This window comes from Geospiza fortis, unplaced genomic scaffold, assembly GCF_000277835.1.
Source record: "Geospiza fortis unplaced genomic scaffold, GeoFor_1.0 scaffold98, whole genome shotgun sequence".
In the NCBI taxonomy this organism is placed as follows: Eukaryota; Metazoa; Chordata; class Aves; order Passeriformes; family Thraupidae; genus Geospiza; species Geospiza fortis.
Genome location: NW_005054306.1, coordinates 3,220,177 through 3,238,615, shown reverse-complemented (window position 1 = coordinate 3,238,615; position 18,439 = coordinate 3,220,177). Strand labels below are relative to the sequence as shown.

Here is an 18,439-nt window from a genome sequence, read left to right as displayed (position 1 = left end):
GGTTGAATCAGAACTATTTATTGAGCAAACATGCATGTATTTTTAAACTGATTTTTGTTTATGGGGGAGGGCCACTAGTGCTACACTTATCCAATAATTTGTTTTGCCATAGGAACTTAGAAACAATGCAAGTGAAATAACTGCTGCTTGAAAATGAAAGTGTTTTTCTTTCAATTCCAAACAGATATGATGATTATGACTATGGTGAAATTAATCAGTTGTTGGACCGCAGCTTTAAAGTTTATATCAAGACTGTGGTTTGCACTCCTGAAAAGACCACAAAAAGAATGTATGATAGCTTCTGGAGACAGTTTGAACACTCTGAGAAGGTACAGTTGGTGTGTGTGCTGAGGGACAGCCCCAGATCAGTGTCTCCCTGACAGCCACAGCTTAAGCTTTAGCTGGTGTTCCTGGGGTTCTGCTCACAGTCAAGTCATTGGGAAGTGTTGTGTTCCCAGGCTGAAATAATCTCCCCTTTCCTCCTGCCTGTGTGCTGGCTAACAGCTGATGTGCACTGGGCAAGCTCTGAGCAGTACAGGGGGTTAGACATGACAATGGTACAGCTTCAGCTCAACTGCAGTCAGTACTGCCTGTATCCCAGAGGCAGGAAAGTGGTGCACAATCCATCCATCCCTTGGCAGCAGACCTGGAACAGCTCTCTGGCTGGCCCAGGGTCTTTCCAGTCCCCTGGTCCTTCTAGCATGGATAGCCCCAAAACAGTTTTTTTATCAAAGCCTAAAAGCTCTGCTGCTGGGTTATAGCCTGAATTACACCTCCCAGTCACATTTCCTGCTGTTAACTCCCAGATATTGAATCCATTAAGTTTATGTCCTTCAGTTTTTCTTTGGAAAGGTATTTCTTGGCCTCACTTAAAGTCAATGCTGAAACATAAAGATGCAAAATCATTAATGCTCATATCATTAAAGGCTCAAGTTCTTGATAAACCCTTAAAGCAGGGTCCTGTAACTACAATGATTTAAGATTGTTCAAGTAAAACACTGCCTGTGTTTTGGTTAGACTAACTGTGATAGATGAGCTTTCCAAGCACACAAATCCTTCTTTAAAGCCCAAAACTTTGCATCTCCGTAGCCATCAAAGTCAAGGCTCATTCACATATGTGTGTCATTGAATGCAATAACCATACATCCTCACAGAGATCATGCAAATGAAACCACACACAGCCCTTACATGCCAGAGCAAACTCACATCAACCTGCTGTCAGTGAAAAAATACTTTCACACCCTTCCCCCCACAAGTTTCTGATTTCATCCTCAAAGAAATGCAGTAAAGGCATTGAGGAGATGATGTGGGGACTAAAATTCTTAGCTCCAGTAGCTACTGAACACCTGTGTGTCAGAAGAGATAGAGGGTTTATGGCACTTGAGAGTTTTTCTGGCGCTTCACCTTGGCCAACCACTCTGTGTTGTTCAGGTGGAAGCTGCCTGTGTGTTTCTCTCTCAGTCCCCAGGGACAAATGTCCTTATCACCTCTGCCTTTGCTATCACCCCCCTCTGCTCCACAGGTACTCACTGCCATTCTGCCTTTAATCATTAGCCTCACTAAAACTGAACAAGCTGTGCATATTGTGCTGCCAGAGAAGGGCTTGTGTGCTTGAAAGCTTGTCTGTTTTTTCCAGCTAAACCAGCTGGTCTGCTAAAGGATGATTTCCTCTTTCTATGGCCCTGGCCCTATGTAAGTGTGCCTGTGGGCCAGTGCCACTCTGTGCCACAGTGGCACAGGGTGTGGCATTGGTTCCTCTGCCCCCTCAGTGAGCTCCACAGCGAGGTCTGGCTGTGACACAGGCAGTGCTCCCCTGCTGCTGCTGCTGCACAGCACAGTGCCCACAGCCCCCAGGCTTCCTGTGGCTGCAGCACGTGGCGGTGAGCTCGGTGCTAAAGCAGAACTTCTTCTCTCTCTGAAGGTCCATGTAAATTTGCTTCTGGTAGAAGCTCGGATGCAAGCCGAACTACTTTATGCTCTGAGAGCTATTACTCGCTATATGACCTGATGTCTCTGGCTGCCTGTCGACGTTGGAATGTTCTGCAGCTGCAGTATGGCAGAGGAAGATACGAAGCCTCAGGACCAACAGTAGCTATAAGTTAAGATGCCCATTGTGCCATAACTCCTTTAGTTTCAGCTATTTCCATGTTTGGAATATCATTGCTGCCGCTGGGCAGTGAACGCTTGGCAGTTGACAGACAGGGTTGTGCAGAAGTGCTGCCTGCTCATGGTATTTTGGCTTTAGACAGCCCGGGACATTCTCTGAACTTGTGGCAATATAGCAAACCATAGATACATAGATCTTGTGTTAAGGCAAATACTGCGGGAGTCGGAGTGTGAAAAGAACTGGGACTTGATGGCATTTGCTTTAATAATTCTAGAAAATCTTGATGCTGCTATTTGTGCAGGTGGAGTGAACAGACCTAGGCTGTTCCAGTTGAGCTAGAAGTGAAAGTGAGCACTGCTATTGTCTGAGCCTTTATTGTGTGTGGTTTCAAAAAAGCCTTGTTATTTAGATTCCCTGTTTAATCAGAACTAAACCTCTTCTGTCCACACTGATAATTTGAAAGATAGCAGTCAATTTTCTCAACTAGTTTAGCCTTAAAAACAGGATGTTTGTTCAGCATTATTTCATGAGCTCCAAAGTGCAATGGTCTTCCTATGGAAAGAAGGGGACTGGAGTCCTCAAAGCTTCTTAGAGATCTACCTACACAAAGTGTCAAGTAGCTTCTTGTCCTCCTTTTCATGGATGAACCAAAAAGGAGCTAGGAAAAGGTGTGGGAATGTTGTTCTAGACTGCCAAACAGTCCTACTGTATTACATGCCCAACGCTGGTCTTAATGATTTTTGCAGTTGCTTAAATAACTAGGCTAAAAAACATCTATTTTTAGTAAATCAAAACGTGATTAAAATGCTGACGTTTAATATACAGTGGTTTTGGAGAACACATGAATACTTTTGTATGAGTGTGAATTGCTTTTTAAATTTGTCAGTATTACTGGTATTTTTGAAATAAAGGTAACAACTTTTTCTCTTGGTGTTTCTGTGTGGTTTAACATTAAGCTTCTGTTCTTACTGGTCGTAAGACCAATTAAAATGTTTGAAACAGTAACTGAGCCAACAGTTAAAATCATGAGCCATGAATTTTTTAAACTGAGTCTAAAACGGTGGGAGGAAAAGTTTAAAAACAGAGCTAGAGCTTCACTAACTGTAGTGGGAACACCTCTTCTGTACTGCTGATATTTTCACCCATTTGGACAAGGCTCTCAGGCACAAGGTGGGATTCCTGGGGTGTCTGGTGCAGGGCCAGGAGTGGGACTTGGTTATGCTGATGGGTCCTTTCCAACTCAGCTGATTCTATGATTTTCTGTGATTCTGTGAAATGGATTTTCCCAAGTCCATAAAGCAGTTTAATTTCTGTCCTCTGGCCTGGATCTCAGCTCAGATTGGTTTCTTTTTCTACAGAACCTTCTGAGAACAGTTTTAAGTTTACAGTCCAAGAAGCTAAAATATCTAAAAAGATCTAGAGGAGAAAGATTAATAAACTGTCAAAAATTGTGACTAACAGGAAGCATCTGGTGCTTCCTCTTAACTGAAAATACAGGATTTTTAATGTTCCAAAAACAGAGCAAAACTTTCCTGTCTTAAGGGCATTGTACAGCTGAGCTGTGCCTTTCCAGTCTGTGAACAGTTCCTGCAGCGCTTGAGTCTCCAGGTGCTTTCTGAGGTCAAAGGTAGACATGAATTTCTCCAAGAAACCTAAACTGGCCGTTTCCATCCTATGCTCTCCAGCCACATCCAAGTCCCCTCTCACTTTTCAAGCAGCAAAGACTGCAGTGGGTCTGTGTGTGAGTGGCTTCATCTGGTCACAGCTGCGATCAGAGCAGAAGCCACAACCTGCAGGCAATCCCAACTCTCTACCCAGTACTCCCGGGCAGCTCCAGCAGAGCCCCAGTCCATGGCTGTGAAGTGCAGCAGCCTCTCAGCTGTGGTGCTGGCAGCTCTCCCCAGGGGAGAACAGGAATGGGCTCCTGGACACCAGAGAGCTGCTGCACTGAGCTCTGTGGCAGAGATACCCAAATGGTAAACAATGCCATAAGAACACACCTGTAATCCAGCATTCTGGGGCTGCTTCTTACTACTCACAGGTTTTTCTTCAGAGAAAGACAGAGGCTGGTATAGCTCGACTGGAGGGGTGCTCAAGAGTCCTGTACCACCCTCTTCTCAATCCAGCTCCTCTGAACATGCCTCTTCCTGTACAAAGGCCAGAGCTCACACATGGTGGCTGCCACAGGATCCCCAGGTCTGCTCAGCTGCAGACACAGTGCTTCAAGCTCTTGGTTACAGTTTGATTAGTAGTAACTGACATAATTAGTGTTGTATTTGAACAAATCTTAATTGCCCAAGCACCACCTTGACTTGAGCCAGCCATCAGTATCAGCTGCCTTCTGACAGAGATTCAGCCCTTGTCAATTCTGATTAGTCCTCCTAACAGGGCTTAGCCACAGGGGCCTTTTCCAGTGCCCCCACCCTGGCCTGCACAGCCGGATGTTTGCCTGCCTTGCTGTGACACAAATGCCAGGAACAAATGCCTCCAGCTTCTTCCCCACAGGGACTACTTACCCATCCTCCTTTCTTTAATACTCTCTCAAAGCAAATCCATTCTTTTCTCCCAGAAACAAATGGGACATTGAAACCATTTATCTTCCCTTCAACTTCAGCTAAAATTAAAATGGCAAAAGAAGGGATGATAATTGAGATATTTTTGAGCGATCAGCCTCTGTGACAGAGGCCGCCACCACACAAGCTCCCAAAGCAGGGCTGAGCCTTGCTGGGAACAAGTAACACCTGAGCTGCTGAGACACAAAGAATGGAGCAAATTTTTTCACTTTCACTGAAGTTTCCTCCTCACCATTCCCAAAACCTGGACCATGAAATTTCCCTTTCCCTGCCCCATAAAAGCAGGGATCTAAACTAGGAAAGAAGTCTCACTGCACTTCTAGCATGGTGCTACTTCCCAGCCTCTCTCTCCTCCCCTGGAAGCAGAGGTCTGGGCAGTACAGCCTGGCAGCCCCTGCCTGGCTGTTCGTTCCCAGTAATCTGAGGTCAGCAAAGAGAGAAATGGGTCAGGGCTGTGCAGCTCCCTGTGGCCAACTGGGCTGTGAACGCTCGAGGCCGGCGATGCGCCTGCTGCGCTAATCCATGGGCTACAAGCAGGGACTTTTACACGCTGGAAGGATGAAACTGAGCAGTAAACAAGGCAGCAGCAGTCAGGGGGAGAAAGAGGCTGTTATGGCCCCACAGATGGAGACACAGGTTCAGGGGAGACAGCTGGCTAAGAAGTCTGAGAAGCAGAGGCACATAGGCGGCTCCTGGGAGTGTGGGACCAACTGAAAGAAGGCAAAATCTTCTCTGACATCAGGGATATGGGTGTTTTGCCTAAAGATGGGAAGTCCCAACTCAAGAAAGACCAGCACAGCTGGGCCTACATCCCACCAGCATTAAGGCAGCAGCTGGGTTAGCTGGGATACCCCAGACCCTAGCCCCCAATGTCAGAAGGAAAAGAGGGTGACTTTCCCTGACCACCAACAGCGTTCGATCTGAAGAGTGAAGCTCATGAAGGGACACAGGACAATGCCCCAACAGCACCAGGTTCCTCTGTCACAAAGAAGCTCCTTAAGGTAAAAGCACGTCAAAGTCTGTAGGTGAGATGTGGCTCCTGTCACGTAACATTCGTTTGCACAGCATTTTTGGTACCACAGAGGTTCAAGTACTCACTCATAACTTACCTTTTAAAAATTGGAAGTTCAGCAGATATTTTTCCAGTGAAGAAACAATGCAATTATTAGACAAGTCACACTGAACAGCTGCTTCATCAGCTCAGGTATATTGTAAAAAGTAATTACACATGCAAAGATTTCATACAAGCTCTTCAGAAGATAGCATCCAGTACATAAATGCCAGGCTTTTCTGACTTTTTTTAGAATAGTCATGCTCTCCAACATGTTTACCACTGGCAATGTACAGGTATATTAGAAATATACAGTTTACCTGATAAAAACACCCCGACTGATTAAATGGAGTGATAGACTCAGCTGGAAGAGTGATGGCTTTGAATTCTGTCAAGAAGTTTTTCTGCCACGGGTTTGAACTCTCTTTCCCAATATACTCTTTGGCAGTCCTTTATATCTTTGTCAAGGCTGCACTCCAACTCTACCTCTTCATCTGTAATCAAGGAAATACTATCATCAGTTCCAAATAAAAATATACTCAACTACGTATTTTGTGGCACATACAGCTTACCAGCTGTGTATGCTGATGGCTTAAAAACAACTCCACTTGAGATAAGTTAAACATCACTGTCTGAGGGTCTTAGATTTAATTGAAAATAAAGGATGGTAAGGCTAGTAGAACAGTGAAAATGGTACTGCAAGTTCTTTTATTCTCACACCTCACAGGTGTCTCTGAGACCAAAACTGTCTCTGAGACTGATCATTTACTGTGACTGTCAGTCTGGAAAGGACCCAGGGTTTAATATTGCTGCTGAGGTAAGCAATCCATTCATCTAACTACAACTATGTTTTTCCTGTCCCAAATTGCTCTGTTAATCTGGAGACTCTTTCAAACTCTATCTTCTCTCACACTGAAGGAACTTGAACCACATTGGTTACTGGATTTACTGATGCCCTCCCTTCCTCACAAATTTCAAAAATAAAACAACAGGACAGTCTTTTACTAAAGACAATGTTAGGAATGAAAGGAAGTCATCAGTCATTTTTCCCCCTCCATTTTGCTTAGTACTGGATGTGGCAAAGAGACAAACTCTTAGAGAAAATACAAATCAGTCTGCAGCCAGAAGCATTCTCCTGAATCAGGAATGCACAAACACAACTGATAACGCTGCATGTTTTCACACAGTTTAACAGAAGGGTATTTGACAGGCCTTAGGCCATAAACAAACCTAAAATGGAGGTAGAATCCTGCTCCAAATGGGCAATACTTAACCCTTGGCCTACACTATGAAAAACCATCAAATTCACAATGTGTTAAATAAATAACTCTGTAAGGGAGCTAATTGCACAGTCACAGCAGGTAAAGGCAACTTGGGGCTGAAGAGAAACTTCAGTTACCCACATTTTGAATCAAACTTTATGTCGAAAAGAGATGCTCCAACAGCAGTTACTCCCGTCCAAAAGCATGCCAAGGTGCCTGTACAGATCAGATGGCCTGAGTTGAGACAGGTATGAAGGAGGAAAAGAAATTCCTGTGTGTCACTTCCAGCTCACACAAAGTTAGCAGTAACTGCAAACAGTACTTGGCTCCTGTGTCACTACACTTCAACTACCAAAATTAAACAGAGGCTGATGGTGAGAAAGATTCCAAAAGGGGTTCTACATAAGGAGGTGACATTTAGAGTCTTTCTGTAATAAAATAAAGGGGAAAAGAACATCCATTCTTTCAAGAAGGATGTGATATCTCTGCAGGAAGAAAGCTTGTAATCAGAGATAAAATCCAGCCTCTGACATCAAATCTATATTTGATGATGTCACAGGATTATTTAGGTTGGAAAAAACCTCTGGAGTAGAGTCACCATGTATCAGTTTGCTCTAGTCTGTGCTGAGTACTGAACACCTTCTAGGGCAGCAGCCTGTTCCAGTGCTTAACTCCCACCACGATGGAAATCCCTTTTCCTAATGCTTAATTGGAATTTTGTCTTACTGCAACCTGTGCCCATTAGCTCTTGTCCTGTCAATGGCACAGTAACCCAACATAGCTAAAATCAATCTCAGCAGCAGAGAAGCCAGAGACCCTGAAGTGGAAAATAAGGGATTATGGGATTTGTTTTCAAGGAGAATTGCTTTGCCTACTCCTGCTTTTTTCTACCCAAATTAACTCTGTTCAAACACAGAGTGAGAGGCATTTCTCCCTTTTATTAGACAGCTGTGCTCCCCAGAAGTTGACTGAATATTTATGGAATCACTGAGGTCGAGAATTCCAGCCTACAAGAACAAGGGTCAGAAGTAGTTCAAAGCTGAAGTGTTGGACTGAAACAGTAAATTTCCCAAAGCAGAACGTGAGTAATGCTGTGGATCAGTGAGGATCAGTGTTCCGCATGCAAGCTGTGCATCCTCAGATAATTTAATTTTCCCATGACTCTCCTCAAAAACCAGCAATATTGGGTCCTAGCCAAAGAGCATATGTGCTGGCTGCAAGCCCAGGAACAAGACAAACACAGTGGGCCTGCATACTGTGGGGGAAACTGGAGCCTGGAGTGCAGACTCCTGCAGGCTGCAAGAGCTGCCCATCCTTGAAACACCAGCAAGACAGGGGCTGGCAGCCCTGGAAGCTCTGTCATGTCATGTCAGAGTTCACATGGACTGAGATTCCAAAATAACCTCCTGGAATTGATAGTGGAGGTAAAAGTCAGCACTAGAAAAAGTCTGGAGAGAGAAGGAGAAACTTTCTTTTCAGCGAATGACCAAACAGAAGAATGTTTCCAAGACAGAAGCTCATCTCCACCGCTGCCCGTGAGGGCCTGGGCCAAGGCAAAGCTGCTGCCAGGGGCCTGGGAACAGCAGCCTCCAGAAGCTCTGAGCCAGCAGAGGGACATGAAAGTCAAGCAGCTGAAAGGTGAATGACAAGTGCCATTGGAAAGCAGGGCTACTGCATCCCAGGCTGCTGGGATCAGGAAGGGAAAAAGAAAAACAAATAGTGCCCTTCATCCAGCCTTTCTCTTGGGCACAACATCTTTCCAGGCCATTCCACTCCCTTTTGCTTCCTTGTATCTTTTGTCATCCTGTGCCAGATGGGGGAGGGAAAAATAAAGGGGAGGAGGCCAAGCACAGCAGGTGAAGTGAGGTGTCTGCTGTGCCATGCTCCACTTTTTCCGCTTCCTGAGGGTGTGCTGACGCTCAAGTACAGTTCACTGGCTGTCAGCAGTCGCCTCCTGCTTCCTGAATGATAGAATCAGAGCAATGATGGTTCAAGGCTGTTACTGGACACAATGGGAGGAGGAAGATGCAGGACAATATCGACCAGCTGCTATTACTAAGATTTGTTGGCTCTCTGTACACAGAGGAACCAGATCCAATGAATAAGATGTGCTTTCTCTACAGCTTCTCTTCTTACTACAGTGTGAAGAATGACTGGCCTTCTGATTTAGTTCTAACCTGTTCCTAATTAATTACCATTACAGCTGCATTGCAATCACAACTGTAACTGCAATCGCAATTGTACACAAACTTCCAGTTGAAGAAAGTTGTACTATTCAATGAGAGTTACAATTGCTATCCAGCCTGGGCTCTGCAGTCAAATCAATTGCTTCAATAAGGAGTGTTAAATGCTGAGGAAAACACAAGCATGTACTTTCTAAAACAAAGATATATACCTCTCTATGTGTGCCAGAAAATTCAAGCATGATTGTGGCTATAAAGTTTGCAAATCTCTTGCAGAATGTTGAAAAGTGCAGCAATAACCTTGAAACACTGCTATTTTCAGATAAATAGATGGAATTACTGCACATATTAAGATAAAGTCCATCATAGCAAGGAATGTAATACAAGGAACTATTACAGCAGTGAATATCAGTAATTCTGCCGTAACTGGAAAAAAATCCTCACAAATCCACCCACTTTTCTGATTGTCTACAATGAAAGAGACTGTGAGATCTCATGTTCTGTCTGGGTCTGACAGTAAGTATACATCTTTAATCAATTTCCAATTAAAACCATATCAAACATAGTTAGTTTCCTTCAATTTGATTTATATTTTAAAGATTTTTTTAAAGATAATTGCAAGTGACCTACCCAAAATAAAATCATAATCAAAGCAGTGCTCGAAAACTAAAGAAGGAAAATTACATATACCAACTACAGGACTATTACACAGCCACTGAACTATGTAAAATTTGAAGCAAAAGCAAATGCCTGGATGAAAAGATCCCACTTGGTAAGCAAATCAAGGTCCTTACATTAACCTTTCAGCCTTGTGAAGCAATGAGCACACCCCTCCTGGCTTTAGGGAGCAGATGAGAAATTGTCAGGATGTTGTCCTTGCCCATGAGGAGACCATGGAGAGACAGGAAAGGTGGCCAGGCAGCAAAGTCAGCCCACTGCACCCCAGAAATGCCATGATCCCCAGGGGGCCCAGTGTGTGCTGGCACACAGCCCACACTGGCCAGCCACTGAAAGCTGCAGGACAGACTTCCCACCCAAACTAATCTTGCTTTGATTTTGCTCCTTCTGTGTCTTTTATTGAGGAAAAGAGCCCAAGGCCAGGAGTCTCACCCAGAAGTGCTGTGAGCAGCATCAGCAGGGCGTTGGTGTTCCCTCCGAAGCAGGAGGCCGTGCTTGCCATGTTCTCGCTGTAGTTCCACAGGGTTTTGCAGATCAAACACGAGAGCTGCCAGTCTGCTGGCCCAAAGTCTTGTAAGCAGTCAATCAACCTGTTGGTACCAAACAAAAGCAGTGGTTTCTTCCATGCAATTTACTCCTGAGCTCTTCAAAATCTGGCAGTCTAGGAATGTAAGCAAGCTCCATGGAAGTTTGCAGGAAAATTCTACATTAATGAACTTCAGATGCTATTTTCTTCCTCAGTAACTTCCCCCTTTTTATTAAGTGTAGTTCCCCAAGGATGTGGACATGTCTTTTGTCTACACATCTGTGTGCCTGCCTGCAGCTGCCCATCCTCTGTAACTTTCTAACCTAAATGACCAATTTAACTCACACACTTTGCAAATGTAACCATTTCAAAGACACTAAAATTCCATCAAATTTCATTACAGTATGTGACTGTCCCAAATCTGTGACTACCACTAAAGCAGAGATTGCAAACCAAGCCAAACTTTATCAGGCACCAATGATTCATCTGGAAAAGGTGGTGGGAATGCAGAAAAAGCATCAGTCAGAATATCCATCTTACTACACACCAGATCATCTCACCAAAAAAACAAATCCAAAGAAATCTGCTACTTCCATGATCAAAGAGTTACCTTTCATGTTCAGTGAAGTCTCACAATTTTGCCAATCTCACCCATTCTTGCATTTCCTCAGCCTGGACTCCCAAGGGACTCCTCTCAGAAATGCCTGTTTTACTAAGGTGGTCCTTAGGTGACAGTAATCTTTCACTACTGTTCTCTTCTTCAGCCTTAGGAACCCCTCCTTCCCTCACTTCTCCACCTCACAGAGAGATTTATAAACTGCTGAATAGTAAAGGATAACTACTATATTCAGGTATGGCTGGAAATATCAGTCATTGAAGAGCACCTGAAAAGAGGTTTGCTTTTTTCCTCCTCTCTGAAGGCAGTCATTGTGGAACAACAGGAGTCATCTAATGAAAAGCCAAAAGAATGTGCCCTAATTTCTTTTTAATGTAACTCTCTGAAAAGACTAATTCCCTTTTCTTCTTTGGGCCACTATACATTGGTGCAATAACCTCAGTTCCAAAAAACCATAGAGCTGGTTTGGCACTGTCAGGATGATCTCCTTAACAATCACTTCCAAATTCTCTACATTCATTCCATGCTGTTACTGGTTTTTGTTCCCTCCCTCACAAATTTTCTGATACAGTATAGAAAATTCTGAATTTATAAGGCTCTATAGGCTACAGAATATTCTATATTATAGAAATTTCTCACATTTATTATTCAATTCACCAGCAACTTTTTATTCTCCTTTTCCAGCTTTATATTGGAAGTTAACTAGAACATGGGAAGGAAGGACGAGAAGACTATGCATTGTTTACAGTGTATAAAAAGTAATTATATGATGTATGAACAGGAAAGCATTTCAGAGTGAGGCATATTGTTTCATAACTGTGGGCTGTACCAGCTGCTTTACAAGCACAGGAACATGATCTTTCATGTCGCTCCAATTAAGCTGGATCCGCTATTATCTGAACATCAAAGCCACAAGTGTTGCATCCACGGTGCTTTTCCAAGGTCTAATATCCCTTACAATGTTACAGCGCCCTTAACTTGGAAATCCCAGAGAGAGGAGACTCAGCAGCTGTTCCCTGCAGAGCATGGTTACACCAGGTAGTTTTCCCTACAGAACCAAGTGGTTACAAAAATTGCAAGGGAAAATGTGGTTTATAATTTCCTGAAGTATCTTCACACGCGCCCCAGACACAAGCTGACCCTGCTGTTCACTGCAGCCCACCTAGGACCCAGTTAAGCCAAGCTCAAGCAGCTGCCGCAAAGACAGGCTTCAGTTGCTTTCTTCTATGGTATCCTCTGCTGTGTACATCACAGAGGGTCTTTGGAAGACTTTTCTGTGGGGTTTGGCTCTTATGAAAGGCTGGTTCTCAAAGAACTTTAGATGCTAAGTATCTACTAAGCCGGCATCTTTACTACAAGCGACTGGCCCCACTAAAAATATCCAATTAAAACTTTTTGGCCAAACTACTCAAAATTACCTTTTCACAAGCACAATCAGGAACTTACTTTCCAATTCCTCCTTCTTCCATGAGAAAAGCTCGTTTGTTCTCATCTACTGTGAGATTGAGCAGAACTCCACAGGCAGGAAAACAGACCTCTCGGTCCTTGGAATCGAGCAAAGCAATCACAAACTTGTATACTGGATTGTAAAAGGAAACAATATTACCAGGAAGATAGATTTACCATACAAGTGCCATTACAACACACTTATTTGAAAGCGGTCAAATGCAGGATACCCTATCCAAAAAATCACCTGGTAGCGTATTACTGTGACATTTTCAGAGGAGGCACATGACAGAGCAATATCATGCTGAACACCAGTTCCTTCAAAACAACAAACCAGAAATTCTAGTAATAAAAATACACCAAAGAAATTTGGAAATCCCATCGTAAGAGGCTAAGTTGATCCAACTGAATTGAAGCTTATTTCTTGAAAGTATCACTCCCTCTTTCCGTCCCAGAGTCAGCAGAAACTTGCAGAAACTGCAAGGATTTGGCATCTGGCACTCAGAGGGGGAAGTTCTTTCCCTGTGAGCGCAGGGCTGTCCCAGACTGCACCAAGTCCAGCCTGGGGCTCCAGTGGGAGCAGCATCCCAGAGCAGCTGCTGGCACTGACTGTGGAGCAGTGCAGCCAGCCCCAGCTGGGGGAGTGGGAGCTGGGCTGGCCTCTCTGAGAGGAAGCCTCTCTGCAATTCCTGAGCTTGGCACACCAACACCACTCTGGGCTCTCCCAGATGGAAAATTTAGTCCTTTGACTGAGACTGCTCACCAGGAACCAGCTACTAAGGGTCACTTCTCCCTTCATATATGGTGATGTGCCACCCTTGGAATAAAGAGCTGCATATTGTGACATGATCATCTCACTTTCAGCATCAAAAGGCAGAGAAAAAAAAATTACAATGAACTGGTGTCTAAGGTGATGACACACCTTCTGTGGATAGCAAGGAGTTGCCATTTTCCCCAAAGCTCTTCAGATACACAAAGCAAAAGGACTTGAGAAGACTTGTATCCTACTTCACCCCGAGGCAAACAGGAGGATTTTGCTGAGGCAGTCAAATCCCAGCCACATGTTACAAAGTGCTAACAAGCTGTCAAATGTGGGAATTAAAAATCTGAGGTTATGAACATAAATGAGATTTTAATTGGATTTTAATTTTATATCATATCACTACTAACCTGCAGGATCTGAAAAGCTATTTGAGTAAAGGGAAATTTCAAATTTGAAACTTAAGGGAAAACAGAGTTTTTGTAATATTTACCTTTGTGAAAGAACCATAGCATACTTTCCTACTCCAATATTTCCATTTCAATGAAACTAAAATAAAATGGTATTTATAATGACTATTATTGGATTCTAATGTTTGCCTAATTTGCAAAACATCAGGGAAGATTGATTCTACCCTTTAAGTGAGACAGCTTATTAGCAACTTTTTCTTTTTAGAACCATGGACATTCAAAAATAGAACTCCTACAAATGCAAAAGTAACTCACTCTTTTTCTGCATGATGAAGTCACGGATCTCATGATGCTGGGAAAGATTGCCAAAGACTCTGACAGCCTCCACAACTGCATCCATATTGTCACTCATTAACAGCTTTAAAAGCACTGTTGGTTTGCAGAGAAATAAAAATGCTAAATCACAAATACATGGCTCTTTTTTATCAATGAAGATCAGAATGCAAACAGCAACAGCAATAAATGTAAAAAATGGGAGCAGCTCTCTGTCTGTCTGGTGGCAGCAAAGGGGGTGAGCTGATGGTAGAACAAGAACAAAATTGTGTACGGCTTCAAAGATAAAACAAAGAGCTCCAATATGGGACTAAATGCAAAGGAACAAACGAGGAGTTATGGAGACAGTCTAAGCACAGTTGTAATAAGGGGAGCCAGTTTTGCTATGCAGTTTTGAGTGGGCTCATGTGAAAATCCAGGAAGACATAATTAAAAAAATGAATATAATATAATAATGTAATATATAAGAGAATTGATTTAGATCCTGAACAGATGGTCTTATAGTGGGATGAAATTATTTTCTGACATTAGCTCTGTTTTCTCTCAGTGCTGCTATAACAAGCAAACACCATTTTCTCTGAACAGCTACTTAATATTGTCCCAATCTGATGCATTCACTTCCTTGCTGCTTTTCTGCTTAGCAGTTTCACATATGATCAGTGTGTGCTTCAGCAGTAGGAGACCTTCAGCACTTCCTAGAAGAGCTACTATCATGAAAGATTTCAGTGCATGGCAGAGAATGATGTTACAGAGGTTACATTTATCAGTCTTCTGTGAGTACAAAGCAAAACACTAAAATCAGTCCATCACACAGAAGACTCAAATAACTCAACCCTTAGCCCTTCATATGACAGAAGAAAGAAAAAAATATAGAAGGGAGGTTGGCTTTGTCCTCATTACTCCTGCCTCTAGATGTTGCAATACTGAACACACCTTGAACTTGTCTTAAAAAGACATCTGAAGAGATTTTGTCCACCACTCATATCAAACAGGAAGCATTCTCAAAATGCCTGTAGGAGCAGAAAGCCTGCTGGTCTTGCATCAAAAGGTTTCCTCTTTCCTCAGTTCAGGAAGGTGATGGGACCGGCTCCACGTGCCAACAAACAGGACAGAAGTAATTTGTTTCCAACCAGCAACAAGGGGCAGCTGGCTTACAGGTGATAAAATGAGTCGTGACAGAACAGCAGAGATGCCACCTACAGAGAATATGATGTCTACCAGTCCAGGCCCTGGGCTGACAGCCAGGATATTTTTTCCTATTCCTCATTCTACCTGTTGTGTGAAGTTCAGGTTCTGTCTCTCCCCAATGTCTGGTCTATTGAGAGAGAGAGATGTGCAAGACACAACCTCTCTACCTTTTGTACAACATTAACACAACAGTCCCTGAAGTCAGTGCAGTTGCTACACATAACTGATTGTTGTCCACCATGTCAGAGGGGAGACAATCAATACAATATTGCCCATGGATTTACAAGCCAGAAACAGACAGAAATCTGATTTGACACGTATAGAAAGTAACAAGAAAAAACCCTCTTGCCATACTGTGATTAGAAGGAAAAAGCAACATGATTATTTTGGCTCAGGTATATGGATTTTGAACAAATCTGGCAAAAATTGCTGAACAGAAAACAATACAGCAAATTCCTTTGTGGAGGAAAAGAAGGGGTTTTGTGAACAACCCAACTATTTTCATATAAGTCACAGTGTTTTCAAGAAAAATGAGAAATCATTATTGAAAAAATTTAGCCATATGAACTTTATACTCCTGCAATACAATACCACAAAATGTTATGTGTCTTTCTGTTGTGTCAAAATATTTCTGCTTTCTAAAAGCCGTACCAAAAGTACTCATCTAAAAGTCCTTACTTTCAGCAATGTGTAGCTGCTTCTCTTGAACTGCAGAATTCTCCACTTGGTAGTAGGATAAATTATTGATTGTTGTTGCAGCATTGATGACCAACTCTTCACAGGCATCGACTGACTTGTATTCTAAGAGTAAAAAAACCCCAAAACATATGCATATGTAGATAAACACACACATGTGTCTAATTTTGCAGTGCATTAGATCCCAGAAGCAGAGTGAGTAGTAGTTTATATGGCCGCTGCTACAGTCAAACCTTCTGTTGTTCAGTAACATGGCAGAAGCTAACAGGAACACCTGATCCAAAAATGGCAATACAAAACCATTCTTTCCCATTATAAATTTAGAGAAATGATTGTGACTCAGGCAACATAGTTTAAAATTTAGTTAGTTAAGACATTTTACAAATCCTCTTTGCTGTTTTAAGATGGCACTGAGGAGAGCCCACATGCAGAAACAGGGCTGTGTGATAGACATGGAGAAAAAATGGTTAAAAACCCCTTCAACAATATTTGAAAGATTTTTCTCACAGAGTTCCTGACAGAACGTGTAAAAGTCTGAAAGACTTATTTGTCTGAGGTCTCTGGCCTCAGAAGCCAAGAGTGAAGGAAATAAAAGAGAGGTAAGTTCATAGGGAGACAGAACATTTTGTAGTAAACTGACTCATAGAGTGCTCAAAAAGAGGAGAGGGTAGCAGAGAGAAGCTCTGAAGGTCAAAAGCACTTACAAAATCATTAAGACAGTTTCAACCCATGAGACAGAGCCAAGTTGTGAGTCTGACTTGTCTCATACCTCATGACTGGTAAGACAGTGTATAATCAGGTTGATTACTTTAACATAATATTTAATGTTCTCATTACACAGTAAAATACACTGAGCTGTTTAACATGTATCTTGTCACAGTTAAACTCTGTTATGGGCCAAACAGACCAGCCCTAGTCTGTAATTAGATTTACAAGGGGATCAGTAAGTGGTAAAGGAACTGCAGTCCTAATCCTCCATTTGGAGGGAGACACTCTTCCATCTGAAAGAGGTAAAAGGTTGGAAGACTGAAAATGAAGGAATAAAGTAAGAGAAAATTCTTTGAAGAGGCTGAAAGTTATGGATGCAGAGAACAGAAACAATACTTAACCCAAAACAGTCACAAAAAATGCAAACCTTTAAAAAAAAACAAACCACCACCAAACACATCTATATAGCATCTGATAAGAACAAACTTTCCTTATGTATTAACTCTCAGTGAGATGTGTTTAAAAATAAAATTTGTTTTCTTATCTTTAATGATCCTATCTGCAAGTCTGAATTAAAGACTTCTACAACATCTTTCCCCAGATACTGAAAAGTCACTACCAAAGCTTCCACTGTCTCAAGCAGACCTCCTACACAAAACAGTTTATGAATATCAGGCAATTGACTCTGGGGCTTTTTTGCAATGGAAAGTCTTAAACTCTCCTTACAGGCTGAACAAAGCTAACAAACACAACATAAATGTTATTACCTAGCACTGTAACAAGTAGTCCTACAAGGGGATGGGCAGCTGCCAGAGCTGCGCCTACTCTAGGGTGAATGGAGAGGTTGGCCAACACTCTGATCAGTTTTATCAGAACATCTTCTGCTTCTGAAGGATACTTTGGTTGGTTTTTTCCTTTTCTATCATGGTGCCATGTCAGTGCATTCAAATCAAGTTCATAGTAGGTTTGGAATAATGATGTCAAGGTGTTAACACTTTCTTTTTCTTTAAAAAATTGCTCCCGGGACTGGTCATTCCTTGCTGTTAAATTCCCAAGAATGAAGATGATACGGATAACCAAATCCTGTAACAAAATAAATAAACAAACCATGTTACATGGAAAACATCAGAAGGTGGCAGTTGCTTAAAAAGAAGATAATACTTAATTTGCTTCCCAATTCAGATAACAGCACATCCAGAACAACTGAAGGAATGCCAAACACAGCAGCTAGAAATAATTTTTTATGCTACCAATTTTCATAACCTGATTTACAGAAGAAATCAAAAACATCTGACAGAACTAGATACCACTAGTAATTACTAGTAATTACTAGTGCAATATACTAAGTAGAGGTCATCTATTTTTACCAAGCCCACAGTAATCTTAAAACATCTTAAAACCACACTTTATATAACTAGAATAATCATATGGCCCAGAATTTACTAATGTTTCAAGTAAGAAAGTTTCAGCTGTGACAGGAAGAGACCACAACCTTTCCTTTTCTAGGCCTGGTAACCATTTTAGAGCTTAAACTGCTTCCCCTTGATCTGTTACTGTTAAATCCAAATTAGGTTTTATTCGTGTTGTTGTTCATTCTAATTGCTTACAGATAGCTGAATTATTTGTTCCTGATTTCTACCAGAAATATAATTTAAATTCACTGGTCTGTCATTTCTTAGTTCTTCTCTTTCTCCTTTTAAAAACAGGCACCCTACAATCTTGCAATTCCTAATAACTTTTCCAGAATCCCAGAGACTGGGATCCCCTTTCAAACACCAAAAGGTAAATTGCATCAGCTGGTTTGATCACATTTAATATGCTTCACCTTGTTTTTCAGTGACAAAAGACTCCAGGCTAAAGTAGAGATTATTCATTGGTCATACATAACCCTTTCAAAAAAGA

At 42.2% G+C, this 18,439-nt stretch overlaps 2 protein-coding genes across 5 annotated transcripts in view; one reads left to right on the top strand and one right to left on the bottom strand.

Annotated features, from left to right (window-relative positions):
* Positions 1-3,037, top strand: part of SESN1 (sestrin 1) — a 77,979-nt gene extending 74,942 nt beyond the window's left edge. For all 3 annotated transcript variants that reach the window (XM_031066632.1, XM_005418417.3, XM_031066633.1), the window contains exons 9-10: positions 185-329; positions 1,922-3,037. In XM_031066632.1, coding sequence (XP_030922492.1) covers positions 185-329; positions 1,922-2,008 — 232 coding nt within the window. In that variant the 3' untranslated portion in view covers positions 2,009-3,037. The remainder of the gene's footprint in view (positions 1-184; positions 330-1,921) is intronic.
* ARMC2 (armadillo repeat containing 2) overlaps positions 1-18,439 on the bottom strand; it is a 68,590-nt gene that overhangs the window by 1,686 nt on the left and 48,465 nt on the right. For both annotated transcript variants that reach the window (XM_031066631.1, XM_031066630.1), the window contains exons 14-19: positions 17,305-17,620; positions 15,812-15,934; positions 13,928-14,041; positions 12,443-12,575; positions 10,287-10,444; positions 6,052-6,225 (exon numbers count right to left, since the gene is read on the bottom strand). In XM_031066631.1, coding sequence (XP_030922491.1) covers positions 6,092-6,225; positions 10,287-10,444; positions 12,443-12,575; positions 13,928-14,041; positions 15,812-15,934; positions 17,305-17,620 — 978 coding nt within the window. In that variant the 3' untranslated portion in view covers positions 6,052-6,091. The remainder of the gene's footprint in view (positions 1-6,051; positions 6,226-10,286; positions 10,445-12,442; positions 12,576-13,927; positions 14,042-15,811; positions 15,935-17,304; positions 17,621-18,439) is intronic.